Here is a 20,315-nt window from a genome sequence, read left to right as displayed (position 1 = left end):
AAAGGAAAGTAATTAATTTACACAACTTTTTTTAGTGCAACAAATTACCAGTGTGGTGGTGGATCAGAAAGCCAGACAGAATTTAAAAAGAAGATTGGATGAATTCCTGTTAGTAAGGGGAATACTGGGCTATTCTAGAATCACAATAAGGAACCTGCTGGACAGTTTGGAACAGTAAGCTCGATGGACCAATAGTTAGTGTTATTTTCAAACATTCTGAAGGGTCCCAATGATTGATGTATCGTTCATAGTTAGCCTGCATAAAAATAACTATAAAGAATATTTTAACACCGCATAATAAAAAAACACTGACACTGAAATTAATCTTTAGGATATTAGCGTCTGAATTACTATATTTGCCTGAAATTCTTCTTTGCTATTTTAGCAGTCATTTATCAAATTCAGATGCATGATTAATGTCTTGGCTGTAACAGTGAAGTGAGGATTTGGTGTCAAACTGTTAAGCATTTGCATACTGGTATCTCTCAGCCTTATTCAGGGCTGATATATATTTAAATGGTATTGTGCTGCCATTCTGCTGTAAGGAGATGCAAAGAACCAGAGGTTTATGAGTAAACAGTACATATGGAACATCATGCCAATGTCCTGAAATCCTGGAATGATAGAGAATAGGTTATATTCCTACATGGTGAGCTCTAATTTTGCCTGGTCTTCTGCGAAGGCAAAATGAAGCCAAGAACCAAAAACACCATGAATCAGCCGAGACCATCTTCATACCAATTCTGGGATCTCGTTCTAAACAACATTATAAGCATCCTTGGAATGGGTCATGGGAATGGCATCAACCACAAGGAATCAAAGGAGATGGAAGAAAACAATTGTCACAGAGAGTGCAGGAGCAACTAGTATGTGAAACCTGACATTTCTGTTCTGTCCAAATCGTATTCTCATACTGAATACTGCGTGGAAATAAAATACAGTTAGCAGGAAGGTTCCCTTAGCATGTACAGAAAAATGGGAGTCCTTAAATGGTTAATTTAGAAAAAGGAATGTACATCCCTTGCTGGAGTAAAAATAAAACGGGGAAGGTGGCTCAACCGTGGCTAACAGGGGAAATTAGGGATAGTGTTAAATCCAAAGGAGAGGCAAATAAATTAGCCAGAAAAAGCAGCAAACCTGAGGACTGGGAGAAATTCAGCAGAGAAGGACAAAGGGTTTAATTAGGAGGGGGAAAATAGAGTATGAGAATAAGCTTGCAGGGAACATAAAATCTGATTGCAAAAGCATCTATATATATATATATATATATATATGTGAAGAGAAAAAAGTTAGTGAAGACAAATGTAGATCCCTTGCATTCAGAATCAGGTGAATTTATAATGGGGAACAAAGAAATGGCAGACCAATTGAACAAATAATTTGGTTCTGTCTTCACTAAGGAAGACACAAATAACCTTCCGGAAATACTAGTGGACCGAGGGTCTAGTGAGAACGAGGAAACATAGAAAATAGGTGCAGGAGTAGGCCTTTCAGCCCTTTGAGCATGCACCACCATTAATAAGATCATGGCTGATCACCTCAGTACCTCTTTCCTGCTTTCTCTCCATACCCCTTGATCCCTTTAGCCGCATTCAATAAGATCTGGCTGATGGTTCACCTCAGTACCCCTTTCCTGCTTTCTCTCCATACCCCTTGATCCCTTTAGCCGTAAGGGCCATATCTAACCCTCTCTTGGAATATATCCAATGAGCTGGCATCAACAACTCTCTGTAGTAGGGAATTGCACAGGTTAACAACTCTGAGTGATGTTGTTTCTCCTCATCTCCGTCCTAAATGGCTTACCCCTTAGCCTTAGACTATGACCCCTGGTTCTGGACTTCCCCAGTATTGGGAATATTCTTCCTGCATTTAACCTGTCCAGTCCCGTCAGAATTTTATATGTTTCTATGAGATCCCCTCTCATCCTTCTAAATTCCAGTGAATACAGGCCCAGGCGATCCAGTCTCTCCTCATATGTCAGTCCTGCCATCCCGGCAATCAGTCTGGTGAATCTTCAATGCACTCCCTCAATAGCAAGAACGTCCTTCCTCAGATTAGGAGGTGAAAACTGAACAGACTATTCCAGGTGAGGCCTCACCAAGTCCCTGTACAACTGCAGTAAGATCTCCCTGCTCTTAATATCAAATTCCCTAGCTATGAAGGCCAACATACCATTTGTCTTCTTCACCGCTTGCTGTACCTGCATGCCAACTTTCAATGACTGATGTACCATGACACCCAGGTCTCGTTGCACCTCCCCTTTTCCTAATCTGCTGCCATTCAGATATTCTGCCTTCCTGTTTTTGCCACCAAAGTGGATAACCTCACATTTGCCCACTCACCTAACCTGTCCAAGTCACCCTGCAGCCTCTTAGTGTTCGCCTCACAACTCACACTGCCACCCAACTTAGTGTCATCTGCAAACTTGGAGATATTACACTCAATTCCTTCATCTAAATCATTAATGTATATTGTAAATAGCTGGGGTCCCAGCACTGAACTCTGCGGCACCCCACTAGTCACTGCCTGCCATTCTGAAAAGGACCCATTCATCGCAACTCTCTGCTTCCTGTCTGCCAACCAGTTCTCTATCCACGTCAGTACATTATCCCCAATACCATGTGCTTTAATTTTGCACACCAATCTCTTGTGTGGGACCTTGTCAAAAGCCTTTTGAAAGTCCAAATACACCACATCCACTGGTTCTCCCTTGTCCATTCTACTAGTTACATCCTCAAAAAATTCTAGAAGATTTGTCAAGCATGATTTCCCTTTCATAAATCCATGCTGACTTGGACCGATCCTGTCACTGCTTTCCAAATGTGCTGCTATTTCATCTTTAATAATTGATTCCAACATTTTCCCCACTATTGATGTCGGGCTAACCGGCATTAATTACCCGTTTTCTCTCCCTCCTTTCATAAAAAGTGGTGTTACATTAGCTACTCTCCAGTCCATAGGAACTGATCCAGAGTCGATAGACTGTTGGAAAAAGATCACCAATGCATCCACTATTTCTAGGGCCACTTTCTTAAGTACTCTGGGATGCAGACTATCAGGCCCTGGGGATTTATCGGCCTTCAATCCCATCAATTTCCCTAACACAATTTCCCGCCGAATAAGGATTTCCTTCAGTTCCTCCTTCTCACTAGACCCTCGGTCCCCTAGTATTTCCGGAAGGTTATTTGTGTCTTGCTTCGTGAAGACAGAACCAAAATATTTGTTTAACTGGTCTGCCATTTATTTCTTTGTTCCCCATTATAAATTTACCTGAATCTGACTGCAAGGGACCTACATTTATCTTCACTAATCTTTTTCTCTTCACATATCTATAGAAGCTTTTGCAGTCAGTTTTTATGTTCCCAGCAAGCTTCCTCTCATACTCTATTTTCCCCCTCCTAATTGAACCCTTTGTCCTCCTTTGCTGAATTATAAAATTCTCCCAGTCCTCAGGTTTCTGGCCGATTTATATGCCTCTTCCTTGGATGTAACACTATCCTTAATTTCCCTTGTTAGCCACGGTTGAGCCGCCTTCCCCGTTTTATTTTTACTCCAGGCAGGGATGTACAATTGTTGAAGTTCATCCATGTGATCTTTAAATGTTTGCTATTGCCTATCCACCGTCAACCCTTTAAGTACCATTTGCCAATCTATTCTAGCCAATTCACATCTCATACCATCGAAATTATCTTTCCTTAAGTTCAAGACCCTCGTGTCTGAATTGACTGTGTCACTCTCCATCTTAATAAAGAATTCTACCATATTATGGTCACTCTTCCCCAAGGGGCCTCGCACAACAAGATTGCAAATTAGTCCTTTCTCATTACACATACCCCAGTCTAGGATGGCCAGCCCTCTAGGAACTGAAGGATATCCTTATTAGTCAGGAAATTGTTTTAGGGAAATTGATGGGATTGAAGGCCGATAAATCCCCAGGGCCTGATAGTCTGCATCCCAGAGTATTTAAGGAAATGGCCCTAAAATAGTGGATGCATTGGTGATCATCTTCCAACAGTCTTATTGACTCTGGATCAGTACCTATGGACTGGAGCGTAGCTAATGTAACGCAATTTTTTATGAAAGGAATGAGAGAGAAAATGGGGAATTATAGACCGGTTAGCCTGACATCGGTAGTGGGGAAAATGTTGAAATCAATTGTTAAAAATGTTATAGAAGCGCATTTGGAAAGCAGTGACAGGATCGGTCCAAGTCAGCATGGACTTATGAAAAGGAAATCATGCTTGACAAATCTTCTAGAATTTTTTGAGGATATAACTAGTCAAGTGGACAAGGGAGAACCAGTGGATTTGGTGTATTTGGACTTTCAAAAGGCTTTTGACAAGGTCCCACACAAGAGATTAGTGTACAAAATTAAAGCGCATGGTATTGGGGGTAATGTATTGACATGGATAGAGAACTGGTTGGCAGACAGGAAGCAGAGAGTAGGGATAAACAGGTCCTTTTCAGAATGGCAGGCAGTGACTAGTGCGGTGCCGCAGGGTTCAGTGCTGGGACCCCAGCTATTTACAATATACATCAATGATTTAGATGAAGGAATTGAGTGTAATATCTCCAAGTTTGCAGATGGCACTAAGCTGGGTGGCAGTGTGAGTTGTGAGGAGGATGCTAAGAGGCTGCAGGGTGACTTGGACAGATTAGGTGAGTGGGCAAATGCATGGCAGATGCAGTATAATGTGGATAAATGTGAGGTTATCCACTTTGGTGGCAAAAACGCGAAGACAGAATATTATCTGACTGGCAGCAGATTAGGAAAAGAGGAGGTGCAACGAGACCTGGGTGTCATGGTACATCAGTCATTGAAAGTTGGCATGCAGGTACAGCAGGCGGTGAAGAAGGCAAATGTCATGTTGGCCTTCATAGCTAGGGGTTTTGAGTATAGGAGCAAGGAGGTCTTACTGCAGTTGTACAGGGACTTGGTGAGGCCTCACCTGGAATAGTCTGTTCAGTTTTCACCATCTAATCTGAGGAAGGACGTTCTTGCTATTGAGGGAGTGCATTGAAGGTTCACCAGACTGATTGCCGGGATGGCAGAACTGACATATGAGGAGAGACTGGATCGACTGGGCCTGTTTTCACTGGAATTTAGAAGGATGAGAGGGGATCTCATAGAAACATATAAAATTCTGACGGGATTGGACAGGTTAGAGGCAGGAAGAATGTTCCCGATACTGGGGAAGTCCAGAACCAGGGGTCACAGTCCAAGGATAAGGGGTAAGCCATTTAGGACCGAGATGAGGAGAAACTTCTTCACTCAGCGTTGTTAACCTGTGGAATTCTCTCCCGCAGAAAATTGTTGAGGCCAGTTTGTTAGATATATTCAAGAGGGAGTTAGATTATGGCCCTTACGGCTAAAGGGATCAAGGGGTATGGAGAAAAAGCAGGAAAAGGGTACTGAGGTGAATGATCAGCCATGATATTGAATGATGTTGCAGGCTCGAAGGGCCGAATGGCCTACTCCTGCACCTATTTTCTATGTTTCTCTGATGCATTTATAAGAGGAATGTAGGTTTGAAAAGCTTTTCTATGGGATTAAATCAACATAAGAATTTTCAATAAAATGTTCTATATATTCAGGTGCAATTCCATTTCATTGAGAGTTTAAAAACAACATTGTGATTAACTTTCCTCATCACTTTTAGGCGGTGATGGAAGTACAGAACCTACGGCCTTCCTACTGGAAGTTTTTGCTGAGGCTTACAAAGGGAAGGTAAGTGTCTCAGTTGACTTCAATCAATTCGGTCCGTTTTTAGAAATCATTCTTTTTGATTCTTATTTTGAAGACACTTGACGTGTAACTTTAAATAAACAAATTATAGTCTGCATCCCTTTACTTTATCTCTTGAAAGTGTCACTATTTCTGATAATGGTAATTTTTTTTTCCAAAATGTAAAGTCTAGTTAATTTACAAAAAACTTTGATTCCTGAATGTATTCTATACATCCTCTTTAAGCTTGTGTTTCTCCAACATCTTTAGAAGTACGATACAAGTACTGATAGACTTGTCTGAAATAACATAAGTTTGTGAGTTTAGTTATAAAACTTTGGAACTCTGGTCAGAGGGTCAGCTGCAGATGAATGGTAGTATGGCTTGAGAAAGTCTACTGTGTGTCTTGGTACTCCGGATTGATTGAATGGTTGGTTATCTTATTGTAGGCTACGTATTTGTCAGTGGTGAAGTGTCTTTGCTAAAGTTTTTCCATAAAGGTGACCAAACAGATTTGTGCATCCACTTGGCCACAAGTGCAGCTTGAATTGCAGCCGGATTTTGTTCTTTATTTCACTTTTCCACTGTCTCGAAAGGTGGTGTTTGTCATATGACCTCCTTGAACAGAGGCGGATGTGTAAATGAGTCTTTAATCAACCGGCTACTTCATGCTTAACTAATAGAGTCAGGCTACTTCCAGCTAGAGACTTCCAATATCTGTTTTTCCCAGTCACAAGAGCTGCTGTATTTCTCACTTCACAATCCAATTGGCATGCACCATCAGAATGCAGTGTCCCAACAACTTGTTTAGCAGTGATCATAAATTGCACCTACAAAACATTAAGTCAAAAATTTCTGAGCACCAGATAAATCCCCACATACCTACAACCACATCCTTCAGAATAGCAAAGCTGGAAAATTTAAACTTTAAATAGACTATAGCAGATTGCAGTTTATTTAAAAAATATTTTGCAATTAAATCTTGACCACTTGCAGACTAGCTCATTTCGATGTACAAGCCATGAACGGTCAAGCTGCTCAGAAGCTAAATAAGAGCTGTTTTTGTTTAGGAGCAAATTGTGTTGATCCAGTTTTTTGTGTTATCTCTTGTTTTATTGAATTGTTGCAAGTAAAAACAAGTTTGTGGGCCTTTGAGTTTATAAATCTTCAGGTTTTTTTTGTTGCTTAGCCAAAGTACAGAGATTTTGACTTTAAAAAAAAAAAACCTTTGCTGAATAGCCAATAACATTGACCCTAATCATTGTGTGTAGACATCAAATACACAGGTAAGAATTATTTGAAGTGAAGTTGCATCCATTTTGTATGTTTGCCTGTTTGTTGGTCTGTCTGTCTGTCACTCACTCATTCTGCCATAAATATAAATTGAATAAGATCAGCTCTATCCACTTTGATTTTCTCTTTAATTATATTATCCAAGCAGAGCCACATCCATAAAACTCAAGTCTGTTAACCTGGGTACATGCTAAAACATTTTCATATATCTACAGTTACAATTCACATGCATTTCCTTTTTAAAAAGCAATTATGGATTTTTTTGTGTTGCTCTCTGCGTGAATTGGATAGTGATATCGGATACTGGTGTATTGAATGATAATTCTCTGAGGTTTGTCAGTAGTAGTTTAGATTTCCTTCAGTAATGTACAGGCTCTGTTAGCCACGTATAAAGAACATTTAAAATCCTATTCTGTTGACCTAATGAAGTATTCTGAAGTAGAAATTGCTTTCTACCTTAATCTGTAATCTATTAAAGGCGATCCATTGGAGTTACGTAAGATTAGCTTTTAACTATCCAATGCAGTTTCATACAGTGATATCAACTTTCTGATTTTGAAAATTGAGCACAGCTCATCAGTGCCTCAGTGCCATTTTAACACCTTGAAGTCTTCCTTTGAAGAATGCTGTTCCTCTGAAAGGCTCCTGAGGGCGTGATTCATTCATATTGTTACAGATTTCTTCTTCAAAATCTGTTGCGTTCATCAAGGCAAGGGATGATCATGCTGGGGAAAAAATATTTTCTATTTCAGGCAGCCAGTGTCAGCATCAGGCATTCTCAGGCGAAGTACAGCATAGCAAGATCCCAAGTAAAGATCCCGCTACTCGAGCCCAACATTGTGTCTCCGCTACAACCTCAGGAAAGCACCCCCTGCTACACCTATGTTATATTTTTCCATTTCTCGCACCAACCATCCTTAGGCCTGTCTGACTGACATTCCAAACTAGTACTGGTTTAGTGTTAAGGCCCAAGCCCACAAGGAACTGCATTTAAACTGCCCAAACCTATTTCACATTGGACCCTTACGCCAGCAGTCAGAGGGGACTTTCATCCCATCAGTCTGGAAGGGATTTAGAACCCTAAGCCCTAGAGCTGAAAGGCAGTGTCTATCACATTTCACTACCAGCCTTTATACTTCATTTCTGTAATGCTAAATATATTCAAAAAAAGTTTTGTAATTTTATAGTTTTGTTTTTGAAATTTCTTTTCATGTGAAGCTTCCTGCCACATATGCACGGCATAACTAAAACTGCCTATTGTTAGAAATTGCCTCTTTACGGCTATTTCTGGTCACTTTAAATAATCAGGTTTGAGTGCAAACCAAAGTAGTAGATAATTGTGTTTAATTAGAGTTGAGACAGAATATAACACATCAGTTATACAGTAAAAACATACGACCGTAGCAATAGAAATTGATCCAATTGGACAGACGATTGACACACATGAGCAATTCTATTCTTCCTATCGTCTAGGGTTTCCTTCACTCTCTCTCTCTCTCTCACTCTCTCTCGTTCTCTCTCTCTCTTGTTCTCTCTCTCTCTCTCTTGTTCTCTCTCTCTCTCTCTTGTTCTCTCTCTCTCTTTCTCTCTTTCCGCCTGTGAGCCTCCTTCTCTTTCTCTTTGTTTCTTCCGTCTGTGTGGCTCCTCTCTCTCTTCCGTCTGTGACTACAAGCTTCCAGGAGGTCACTTTTAACCTATTTTTAGGGGTGGGCCTGAACCTGAATAATGACACGACCTTTTGACCTATAGAGATTCCCCATAAAACTTAATATCCACTTCGACTTCTAGTTCTTTGTCTCGATTCTCGTTTCAAGAACCCACCTTAAAGACTGAGGCCCAAACCAGATCTTTGTCACCTCTAACTGGTGGTCAACTTCTTTATGATGTAGTAAACTGCCTGTGTTTATACTAATTGCTGCAAACATCTTTCAATTCTAAGCCTTTCCATACAAATTGTCTTTAAGATACATAAACAAACTGAAGTTTTTACTTGAAAACCACAGATAATTAGCATTTCTCTCTCATTCTAAGCAGGCACCTCGTCTCCAGTCCAAAACAACGATTTAAAACACAACATTCGTATCAGTTTTATACATTTTTAGGCATCCGTAGTTTCTAACACTATTTCCACCTCCTTAACATTGCCCGTCTCCGCCCATGCCTTAGGTCATCTGCTGAAACCCTCATCCATGTCTTTGTTACCTCTAGACTTGACTACTCCAACGCACTCCTGGCTGGCCTCCCACATTCTACCCTATGTAAACTTAAGGTCATCGAAAACTCGTCAGCCTGTGTTCTAACTCGCAGCAAGTCCCACTCACCCATCACCCCTGTGCTCGCTGACCTACATTGGCTCCCGGTTAAGCAATGCCTCGATTTCAAAATTCTCATCCTTGTTTACAAATCTCTCCATGGCCTCGTCCCCCCTTATCTCTGTAATTTCCTTCAACCTCACAACCCCCCGAGATATCTGTTCTCTCCAAATTCTGCCCTCTTGAGCATCCCTGATTATAACTGCTTAGCCATTAGTGGCTGTGCCTTCGGCTGCCTGGGCCCTAAGCTCTGGAACTCCTTCCTTAAACTTCTCCACCACTCTACCTCTCTTTCCTCCTTTAAGACATTCCATAAAACCTACCTATTTGACCAAGCTTTTGGTCAGCTGTCGTCATTTTTTTTTGTCTTCTAACCTCCTGTTAAGCGCCTTGGGACGTTTTACTATGTTAAAGGCGCTATATAAATACAAGTTGTTGTGTATCAATAGAAATTAGAATAGTAAGTGGATCCTAATGGCCCAGAAATTACGCTTTCTCCTTCCCATGGGCGTTCGACTAGATTTTAGAGAAAAATACACACCTACCTGAAGCTGCTGCACCCGCTTGACTTTCCGATGCACAGGCCTCCTCTTACTGTGCATCACATCGCGTGCACGTCGGGATGTGTGCAGGCCTGGAGCTGGGGTCACATGGTTCTGGGCAGCCAATCAGGTATAGTATATTCTCATTCATAGTAATGGGAGTTTCGTAAGTCCGAAACTCCCATTACTATGAATGAGAAACTCCCCCCAAACACCCAAATCACTGATTAAAAAAAATAGAAAATATATATTTCATATTTAAGATTCATTTAAGTTAGTTATTAATGTCTTATTTTTAAAAAAAAATTTCCCGATTTTTAAAAATGTTTTTTTAATATGCCTTAAAATAAACTTACTGTTGTGGGGAGGGTTTTTAAACAATAAAATATGTTTTCATAACTTTATTTTTATATGTTTTTGTGTATTTTAAAAAACTTGCGCCTGTAAAAGTAGGCTATGCGCCTGCTTTTTCAGGTGCAGGATTTTTGAGGACATTTGTATGCATAAATATCGCAAATTTGCACGTACAAATGTCCTCGCTCCCGATATGCACAAGATCCGTCAAGCCAGAAACATGACAGATCGGAAAAGCCAGTTTTCAGCGCATGCACATTGCGCGCTGAAAACCGTCTTTTCCGATGCCTTCCTGGGTCCATAGAAACTTCGTACAGGCCCGGGGACTTCGGAATTTCAGGCTCAATATTTAATTTCAGAATGCATTGAAAACCTCTGTCAAATGTGTTTATGGTATTTGCCTATTATATTTACCAGCAGTTCCCGTCACTCCTGAAAATTTTATTGTGATGGAGGGTTTTGCAGTGTTGAAGTGCTGGCTACTATTAGTAATGCCAAACAGTAGTAACAGCCTAGCTGCTGAAAGGAATAGCTGCTATTTTATTTGAGTCTGCATGCAGCTGCAGCCTCTGGCCACTGGGTGTCACGATGGAGCAGTCGAAGATTCAGAACCTCAAGTGACAGCAGTCTTTTTGATAAAGGAAAGGAAAGGAAAGGAGGAAACTGTAAATTTAAATCAATTGTATAAAATTTTGTCCACATATAGGTTGCTTCGAACCTCCCTTTTGGGCATCTTCCTAGTGACCTGCTTGTCATCTTCGGGTTTAGTTTCGGCACTCTTTTTATGTCAGCAGCACTTTCCCAGTTCCTGCCAGTCAACTCCTTATTAAGTCACCATTGTGATAACAACTGGCTCTATTCCACATTTACTGTCTGACTACAATACTGGCTCCTCCACTAGCCTAATTTCCACAATGCTGTAAATTCCTCTCTCTGAACCCAGAGTTTCTCTGCCCGTTGAAGCATTTTGTAGGCCTTCAACCCGCCTCCGAGCCTGCAGTTGAAAACCCCCTCACCTAATCCCTGCACCTTGCCACCTTCCTCAATCCCTCCTCTCCCCCCCCGCCCCCTCCTCCTCTCCCCGCCCCCTCCTCCTCCTCCCCCCCAGCCCCCTCCTCCTCTCCCCCCCGCCCCCTCCTCCTCCTCTCCTCCTCTCCCCCCCGCCCCCTCCTCCTCCTCTCCCCCCCCCGCCCCCTCCTCCTCCTCTCCCCCCCGCCCACTCCTCCTCCTCTCCCCCCCGCCCCCTCCTCCTCCTCTCCCCCGCCCCTCCTCATCCTCTCCCCCCGCCCCCTCCTCCTCCTCTCCCCCCGCCCCCTCCTCCTCCTCTCCCCTCCGCCCCCTCCTCCTCCTCTCCCCCCCGTCCCCTCCTCCTCTCCCCCCCGCCCCCTCCTCCTCCTCTCCCCCCCGCCCCCTCCTCCTCTTCTCCCCCCCGCCCCCTCCTCCTCTTCTCCCCCCGCCCCCTCCTCCTCTTCTCCCCCCGCCCCCTCCTCCCCCTCCTCCTCCTCCTCCCCCCGCCCCCTCCTCCTCCTCCTCCCCCCGCCCCCCCCCTCCTCCCCCCGCCCTCCCCCTCCTCCTCCTCCCCCCGCTCCCTCCTCCTCCTCCTCCCCCCTCCTCCTCCTCCCCCCGCCCCCCCCTCCTCCTCCTCCCCCCGCCTCCCTCCTCCTCTCTCGCCGCCCCCTTTCCCCTCCTTGGATATTTATCCATCTCTCTTCTAACTTTGCTTGACTTGAATACTGCACGAGGTCTTGACGTCCAGTATGCAGTTCCGCAGGAGATCAACTGGACTAAATAAACAAAAACCCATCAGCGCATGGCTGTAGAAAATGTATATTAGACTTGTCAACAGTGTAACTTAGGTAGATTATTCACGACAGCTCAAATGTGTCTTCATCTACTAAGATTCAATGTTATTTCACTATAAACCCTTATTTTTGTCTCAATCAGATTTGCTCTGATGAACAGAAGAGCATTGGATGTATTTGGTACACAAGCCTCTCGAGACTTCAAAGGATTCATACCCAGACTGGACCCAAGATATATTGTTATAACACCAGAACTTGAACTCCATTCCTGACTGCTTACTAGTTTGATTGGCCAGGATTGACATTCAGTGCAGTGGTTCAAGTTTCTAAGGCAGGTTTAACAGAAGGAGTCATTAATTCCGGTGTTCCACCATAAAAAAATATTGGAATCCATATTCTTGCTGTTTTCCTTAAGAGAGGGGCTATCTAATTGAGTCTCTCTTCTAATGTTAAAAATGTGAATGCTTAAAGCACTTAATTTTGGAAGTTCAGTAGTTTCTGTTAATTGATTGTTCCAGATTTTGTTACAATTTTTGCTAGTTATTTTAAATGTGATGCATACAAATTCGGGTGTACTACAAATCTAATTTATGCCAACTGCTTGTTAGCAGGATATCACCCATTTTATATACACTGATGCTGATGGATTTGTTTGAGAAGTTGAATATTTTTTTCTCTTTTACGTAGTCTATAGTTACGGTTTCATTCCTTATAGCCAATGGTTGACAGACAAATGAAATAAACAGGATTTGATGGAAAATAATTTACATCCCGCTGTGTAAATTGAACCACCGACTGGCACTGCAGAAGAAACATTGTTGTTTTTACCATTAAATTGCTCCAGATCATTTTTGATCAACAAAGCCCTATTCATTTCTGTTAAGTAACCTCTTTACCACAAAATTCTCTGCATACTGATAACTTAATGAAAGTCTTAGTGCTCATTTCTGTTGCAGAATTCGTTAGTTCTCTTCTAACTGGAACATTTTCATGCCTGGTGTATTATAAAAAATATAAAGATGACTAATTTGGGCTGTAAAGGCAATAAAATGTGTATTTCAGGCAATAAAACATTCCTGTGACAGGAATTTAAAACAATTAAAACTGTTCAATTAGAAATTTTACGTAGAAATTGACCTTAGAGGATTTTAATACAGTTAGGCTGCACAGCCCTTTGAGAGCAAAAGAACTTTTGTTTCTGAGAATCAAACAATTGCCACGAGTAATTTGTTCAAAAAGGACATAGTGCAGAAAATAAAATTACAAATATTAAAAACATACAATAAGGATAAATACTTGCCTATTAAATCTTATGTTTTATACTACACTGGAAAAAATAAGAACATTTTATTTTTGGACAATGTCCATAATAGCATAAAATGCCTTTTCTTTGCAGAAAAAAAGCATGTGTGTTGAATCTGTAAGAAATCACCTTATTTCTACAGCTTATGATGTGTAAATCGAGCTGTTTCTGAAACTTGCAATGAAAAGCAGATGTCTGCCAAGTTATATGCAGACAATGACAGAAACTGCTCTAATGCACTACATATGTTGTAAGTTGGGAATAGTGGTTTCCAAGATCCATGTATGTGCTGATTATTAAAGATACTCTGGTTGCTAAGCTTAACCCTGAGATCTCCTAATAATGGTGTAAGCTGTTCAACTGGACTATCCTCATCAGTTCAGTGGTATGTGAAATTAGAATTGGAGGTGCTATTCTTTCTAGTAGTCTTATGTAAACATTACAGATTACGGAGATCTTCAACTATTTTGGCATTTTACTCCCAGCACAAGTGGTTGGCATTGACAGAGCTATTTGAGAGCTGTGACTTGTATTCCATCAAATAATGGCATGCGTCTGGTTAATAATCAGTATATTTACAGGTGTTAATTACCTTTATAAAGCAAAACTCATCGCAGGATGTGATGCGAGTTGCTTTGTTAGCTTTGATCAAAACTGTGAGTATTCAAATTATTCCAATAAATTGGAAACATTTAGATTTTCCCTAGTATGTGCTGGAAAATGATTGTGGAAGAATTGATTCTGCAACATGTCAAACTTTAAAAGGAATTCATGTCCTTTGTGAAAAATTGGTTTATTGCATTGGTCTATATGTATTGAGCTGCAAAGGGCTAAAGGGCAGTTTGTACCTGTTTATGTATGGCTTATTAGTGCAAAGAGCACAATTTGTTGCTTTTGTACCATTCCATTTGTCCATACCGCCTTAAACCTCTGCCTAGAAAACAAGTTTGAAACACAAACAAGAAAACAAAGGACATGAACCCCATCCACTGTCAACAGACTCCTCTAGTGATTTGTATAAAATGTCTTAATTGCAGAGGGGACAAAACAAATCTGAAGACGATATACCATGTAATTGTGTTGAATTTTTGTAAGAAAAAATAGAAAACTCAAAACATGTAAATCACGTGATAAATTTAAGGCTGCATCTTAACAAGTTTGTATATTAATATAAATATCCTTTAATTTTAAAAATTAAAATACTAATAAAACATCAGTGAAACCAAGTATATTTTTATTTATATCTGTAGTAGATGAAAGGAGATAGTTGTATTATTAGCTTTTATTTACCAGAAAGCTGGTCTTTTGAGGAATATAGCATGACGTTCAAATAACATGCAATTTAGAAGTACATGCAGGTAATGGTTCCGACTCTCAAAGTGTTAATCTCTGGTTGGTAATAATAACCACAAGCCTTTATTAATGATTTCTTCAAACCCACAGTATTTAAGCGAATGTAAGGTACAATATCTATAATATTCCAATATTGTATGCTAGTTAGGCTACCACAATATCGCATTTGTCTGAGATTTCAGTTGTAAATAAAAGGCTATAATGGGCTCCTCCCCCCCCACAAGCATACACATAAGAAACATAAGAAATAGGAGCAGGATTAGGCCATTTGGCCCCTCGAGCCTGCTCCGCCATTCAATAAGATCATGGCTGATCTGATCATGGATTCAGTTCCACTTTTCTGCCCACTCCCCATAACTCTTTACTCCCTTATCGCTCAAAAATCTGTCTATATTCAAAGACCCAGCCTCCACAGCTCTCTGGAGCAAGGCATTCCATGGATTTCCAACCCTCTGAGAGAAGAAATTCTTCAGTTTTAATTGGACGGCCCCTTATTCTGAGACTATGTCCCCTAGTTTTAGTTTCCTCTAAGTGGAAATATCCTCTGCAACCACCTTGTCGAGCCCCCTCATTATCTTATATGTTTCAATAAGATTACCTCTCATTCTTCTGAACTCCATAAAACAACTGTATTTCCATTTTACAATTTACAGTTCCATTTAATGGTGGAAATTGTGTAAACACTCTCCATATTGTGTGTAGTGATTAACTGCAACAGGTTTTGTTCTGCTATCCTTTGCCAGCCACCTCCGACTGCATTATTATTCACAGGTATGGAAAATAGGAGTAACTGTTCAATAATATTTTGTGTGTTACAAAATATGATGGTGTGTATCTGTATGTGGATGTTCATAGCATTGTGCATTTACCCCATGATGTATAATAGAAAAGTTTCCTTAACTATTCCTCAAACTAGTTGCAGTTATTTAAATAGCACCTGAGCTTCTCTTGAGTACAAGGTACCTGTACTTTAAAACCAAAAAGCTGGCCAATACCAGGATTCTGATCCATCTCGATTGAAAGAAAATTAATATGCATCAATAAATGTGATGTGCTTATTTCAAATACAAAGAAATGGTCAATTATCCCCTGGTTCTGGAATTCCAAAACGTCTTTGTCCTGTTTTTGTTTTTAATAATTTTGTGCAACAAGTGGTGTAACAATGTTGTTCCAAGTTATCTCTTTCCTGCAACTCCCAAATTTTGATGGTAGCAGAAAGAGGAGCACAGAATAACCGTCCATTTTAAATATTCAGCTGCTGCAAAAAACATTTTGGGAATACCTGTAGCAGTATTAAGATCTTGATTTGTCTTTGACTTGTTGATGGAGAACTCTGACATCGTTCATCTTTCATAGTTAGGGCCCAGGTTTGAATCCATCTTGCATTCATGAAATGAAAGTCTTCTCTCTTTGACAGCTGTAAGAGTTTTATGTGAAATGAGTTTGGGCATTGTAATTACTACCTGCCTTGGGTCTGCAGCATAAAACTACCAATTTGGATCTAATTGGTACTCAGAGTACAAGGATGTCTGATTTTTAAAAAACAGTAAATATCTACTGTTGTAGATAGGATTATGGCATGTTTCCAGGTTCGTTCTACCTAGTAGAGCATTATGCTTACACTGAAAAATATTTATTCTCCAGCACTAACATTCTGAAGATCAGAAAATCATTTTTATTGCTCGATGACTTCAGTGTACTGGACAGTAATGCTGGTTTTATAGGAAGAGCCCTACTCTCTGATTCTGAATTAATTTAATTTCCTTAATTTAAATTGAATCTCATTTGTGTAGGAAGTCTAAAATTCTTTCCAAAATACTACAAAGTTGTATTACTTAGGGACATTTGTGTAAAACCTTTAACATGATAAAACATCCTAAGGTGCTTCTGAGGAGAGATGGACCGAATGGTAGACAAATCAGGAGAGTTGGCGAAGGCCAGAATAAAGTTAGATTTTGAAGAGGTTTTCAAAGATGGGGGAAGAGAAATAATAAGACAGAGGTTTGGGTGGGGTGGGGTATTGCAGAGGGTAGGGCCAGGATAGTTGAAAGTTCTGCCAAGGAGTGAGGAAAGCTGAGAGTGGAGGCTGCATAGGCTCGTAGAGTTAGCAGTATAGGGCGAGGGGAATGTTCCATGGAGGGATTTCTAAACAAGAGCAAGAATTTCGAATTTGGTGCTTTAGGAGACGGAGCTAGAAGAGATCAGTAAGGATAAGGGTGATGTACGAGCAAACCTTGTTGCAGGACAGAATGTAGGCATCGGTTTTGGCCAAGAGGACAAAGTGCTCAAACAAGAAGATGCCAGACGAGTAAAGTGAGAAGCCCAAATGAGATTTGGGGATGACAGATGCACTGCTGGCCTTCCACCTCCAAGGGCTTCCAAACCCTCAAGCCTAAAGGCCACAGCTTCAAGTGCACCTTTTGCACACAATTCGGGTGGATTTTGGACAGTTGGGGAGGCTTTGGTAAAGGAAAAGTTATCATCATCAATGAGCCAGGTTTCTGTCAGACACAATGTATATGGGTGCGTCCACGATGTTATGGATATGCAAGTCCTTGTGTTCACAAGGGTGCAAACATTTTGGAAGGCAACAGATGGCAGACTGAGGAGCAAGATCTGAGTGAGCTGTGGGATGGGGGAACAAAGGGGAATAGTGAAAAAGTTAGTGAGATTTACACCTGCTGAACAGCATGTTTGGTGAGGAAAGGAGATGAGGCAATTGGGGTTGTTGCTCATGGAGAGGTAGTTCTGGGACTGCAAATGGCTCATTGTCGGATACCAAAAATGGAGCAAGAGAATCATGGGAATGTCCAGGAGGGACTTGAGCCTAAAGTGGTGCCAGGAGTGATCAGAAGTGCCATCAAGTGGGGTGACTGACCAAAAGAAGCATGATGCAGAACGGAAAGGAGAATGGTGGTTGGGGAAGGAAGTGCAGCAGAAGTAAAGGGTAATTGGCCAATAAAGGAAGGAAGTTTAGGTTTGTGTAGCAGCCAAATATGCACATGCAAGTACACCTACCAAACACGTGTAGTTTACGTAGTACATCCAGAGGAGCTAAAATATAGTTAAGCCCTATAGGTGGATTCTTGAGAAATAATGGTCGAGAGACCAGGGTCAGACTGAAATGGTAGTGTCCCAAGTCTGGCTGCTGGTTCCAGCCTGATATGGAAATTGAGGCGAGTAACTAGTTCAGGGTGAAAAAAAGAGGCTTGGTGCCTGATCCTAATGGTGAGTGAAATTGTTTTTTTTATTTGTTTCTGGGATATGGATGGTGCTGGCAAGGCCAGCATTTATTGCCCATTCCTAATTGCCCTCGAGAAAGTGGTGGTGAGCCGCCGCCATGAACCGTTGCAGTCCTTGTGGTGAAGGTACTCCCGCAGTGCTGTTAGGGAGGGAATTCCAGGATTTTGACCCAGTGATGAAGGAACGGCGATATATTTATATGTTGAGCTACCTGCATGTTGAAGCTACACTCATCTAGGCAAGTAGAAAGTATTCCATGACACTCCTGACTTGTGCCTTGTAGATGGTAGAAAGATTCTGGGGAGTCTGGAGGTGTGACACTCGCCGCAGAATACCCAGCCTCTGAACTGCTCTTGTAGCCACAGTATTTATGTGGCTGGTCCAGTTAAGTTTCTGGTCAACGGTGACCCCCAGGATGTTGACGGTGGAGGATTCAGTGATAGTAATGCCAAGGTGAGGTGATTAGACTCTCGCTTGTTGGAGATAGTCGTTGCCTGGCACTTATGTGGCGCGAATGTTACTTGCCACTTATCAGCCCAAGTCTGAATGTCGTCCAGGTCTTGTTGCATGCGGGCATGGACTGCTTCATTTTCTGAGGAATTGCAAATGAAACTGAAAACTGCAATCATCAGCGAACTTCCCCACTTCTGACCTTGTTCATGGGAATTAAAATTATTTTATTGTATGAGAGAGCAATTTCAGATAACATTTTTGTTTATGATGGAAGGGAGATCACTGATGAAGCAGCTGAAGATGGTTGGGTCTAGGACACTGCCCTGAGGGGCTCTTGCAGCAATGTCCTGGGGCTGAAATGATTAGTCTCCAGCAGCCACAACCTTTGTGCTAGCTATGATTCCAGCCAATGGAGAGTTTTCCACCTGATTCCCATTGATTTCAATTTTACTAGGGCTCCTTGATGCCACACTCAGTCAAATGCTGACTTGATATCAAGGGCAGTCACTCTCATCTCACCCCTGGAATTCGGCTCTTTTGTCCATGTTTAGACCAAGGCTGTAAGGAGGTCTGGAGCCGAGGTCCTGGCGGAACCAAACTGAGCATTGATGAACTTGTTATTGGTGAGTAATTGTCATTTGATAGCACTGTCGATGATACCTTCCCTCACTTTGTTGATGATTGAGAGTAGACTAATGGGCCGGATTGGATTTGTCAAAGGATTGGAATACAAAGGATAGTTCACAATCTGGGAAAATCAAAGGCAGCAAATAGGCAATAATACATGGAGTAGATTCACATCAGTAGCTAGGGCCTTCAAGTGATCTGCACTCTCACCAAGCCATCGAGCCTTCTGTGCCTGACTTTTGTAGTGTAGCTGCAAGCAGTCTGGTGTTTCACAATTCACTTCGCAGAGGGAAATATGGAGCAGAGCTTGATCAGTTGGGGGCTTGCCACATGTAGGAGACGAAGCTGGTCATTTAGTGGAGTAGCAGGATGGAGGCTTGGGCAGGAACAGCAATCGGTATAAGAAATTAATATACAGTACGAAGTAACATTCTGACATAGGCAGTAAGGAGGAGAATAGAATGAAATTTCAGGTGGAGAATTGATAAGAGACCAACATCAGAGGTATTGCATAAGGAACTACGTCCCCTGGGTAGTGGGAACAGCACCCTCAGCAGCGAATTGTCAGGGTACTGTTCTCAGGATCAACTTACAGATGGGATGCTGAAGCCCCAGTGGTGAATTGGGGTCAGAAGAAAAAAGCACCGATTCACTTTTTGAATTTAAAAGGCTGGATTTTGTTGTACTAATAATGGCGAGACTATCGGTGCTCACCATTACTGCTAGGTAAAACTGACAGCAATTTCTGGTGTCTACACATGCGCAGTTAAAATCAGAAAATCCGTAAGTTGCTGTTGGTGATGCCCTGCTCCTCCACAGGCAGCACTGTTGCAATCTTCGCTGATGGAATCTGCACAGAAATCACTGTCATGGAGTAAACTTAGGGTAATTACCCACTATAATCGCACTAAAGATGGATGGAAAAAGTTAAGCCTTGTTCAGTCATGAATAACTGAGTTTTTAATAAGTCATAATTACTGCTGAACAACCTCTCTGGCCATGAAAATTTTATTTTACAACTGGAGTCTCATTCCCTCAGAAGAAAATTAATGTTTCAGAATTTTTCTCAGTTTTTGTGTTCTCTTTTTTGTCTCTCACTTAATCCAATGTGTATGGCACAATATTTATTTCACTTCCTGTACATTGATTTAAATGTAATTTATATTTCCTGTTTTTACTTCCTATTTTGCCATCTGTGAAGTTTCTTCAATCTAGTTGGTTGAACAGCTTCCCTGCTGGCTGAGCTCACAGATGCCACAGATCCCCTGTAGAGAGCGCCGAATTCAAGGAGATGGCAAAAGACTGGAA

General features: G+C 41.4%; 1 protein-coding gene across 3 annotated transcripts in view; it reads left to right on the top strand.

Moving 5' to 3' along the window:
- The window catches only part of tmem135 (transmembrane protein 135), a 594,106-nt gene extending 581,215 nt beyond the window's left edge, over nucleotides 1-12,891 (top strand). For all 3 annotated transcript variants that reach the window (XM_070892008.1, XM_070892007.1, XM_070892006.1), the window contains 2 exons: nucleotides 5,661-5,728; nucleotides 12,171-12,891. In XM_070892008.1, the coding sequence (XP_070748109.1) occupies nucleotides 5,661-5,728; nucleotides 12,171-12,300 (198 nt within the window). In that variant the 3' untranslated portion in view covers nucleotides 12,301-12,891. The remainder of the gene's footprint in view (nucleotides 1-5,660; nucleotides 5,729-12,170) is intronic.
- The last annotated feature ends 7,424 nt before the right edge of the window (nucleotides 12,892-20,315 follow it).

This window comes from Pristiophorus japonicus, chromosome 10 (genome assembly GCF_044704955.1).
Source record: "Pristiophorus japonicus isolate sPriJap1 chromosome 10, sPriJap1.hap1, whole genome shotgun sequence".
Taxonomy (NCBI): Eukaryota; Metazoa; Chordata; class Chondrichthyes; family Pristiophoridae; genus Pristiophorus; species Pristiophorus japonicus.
Note: the sequence above shows the minus strand (reverse complement) of the source record. Positions and strands in the feature narration are given on the sequence as shown.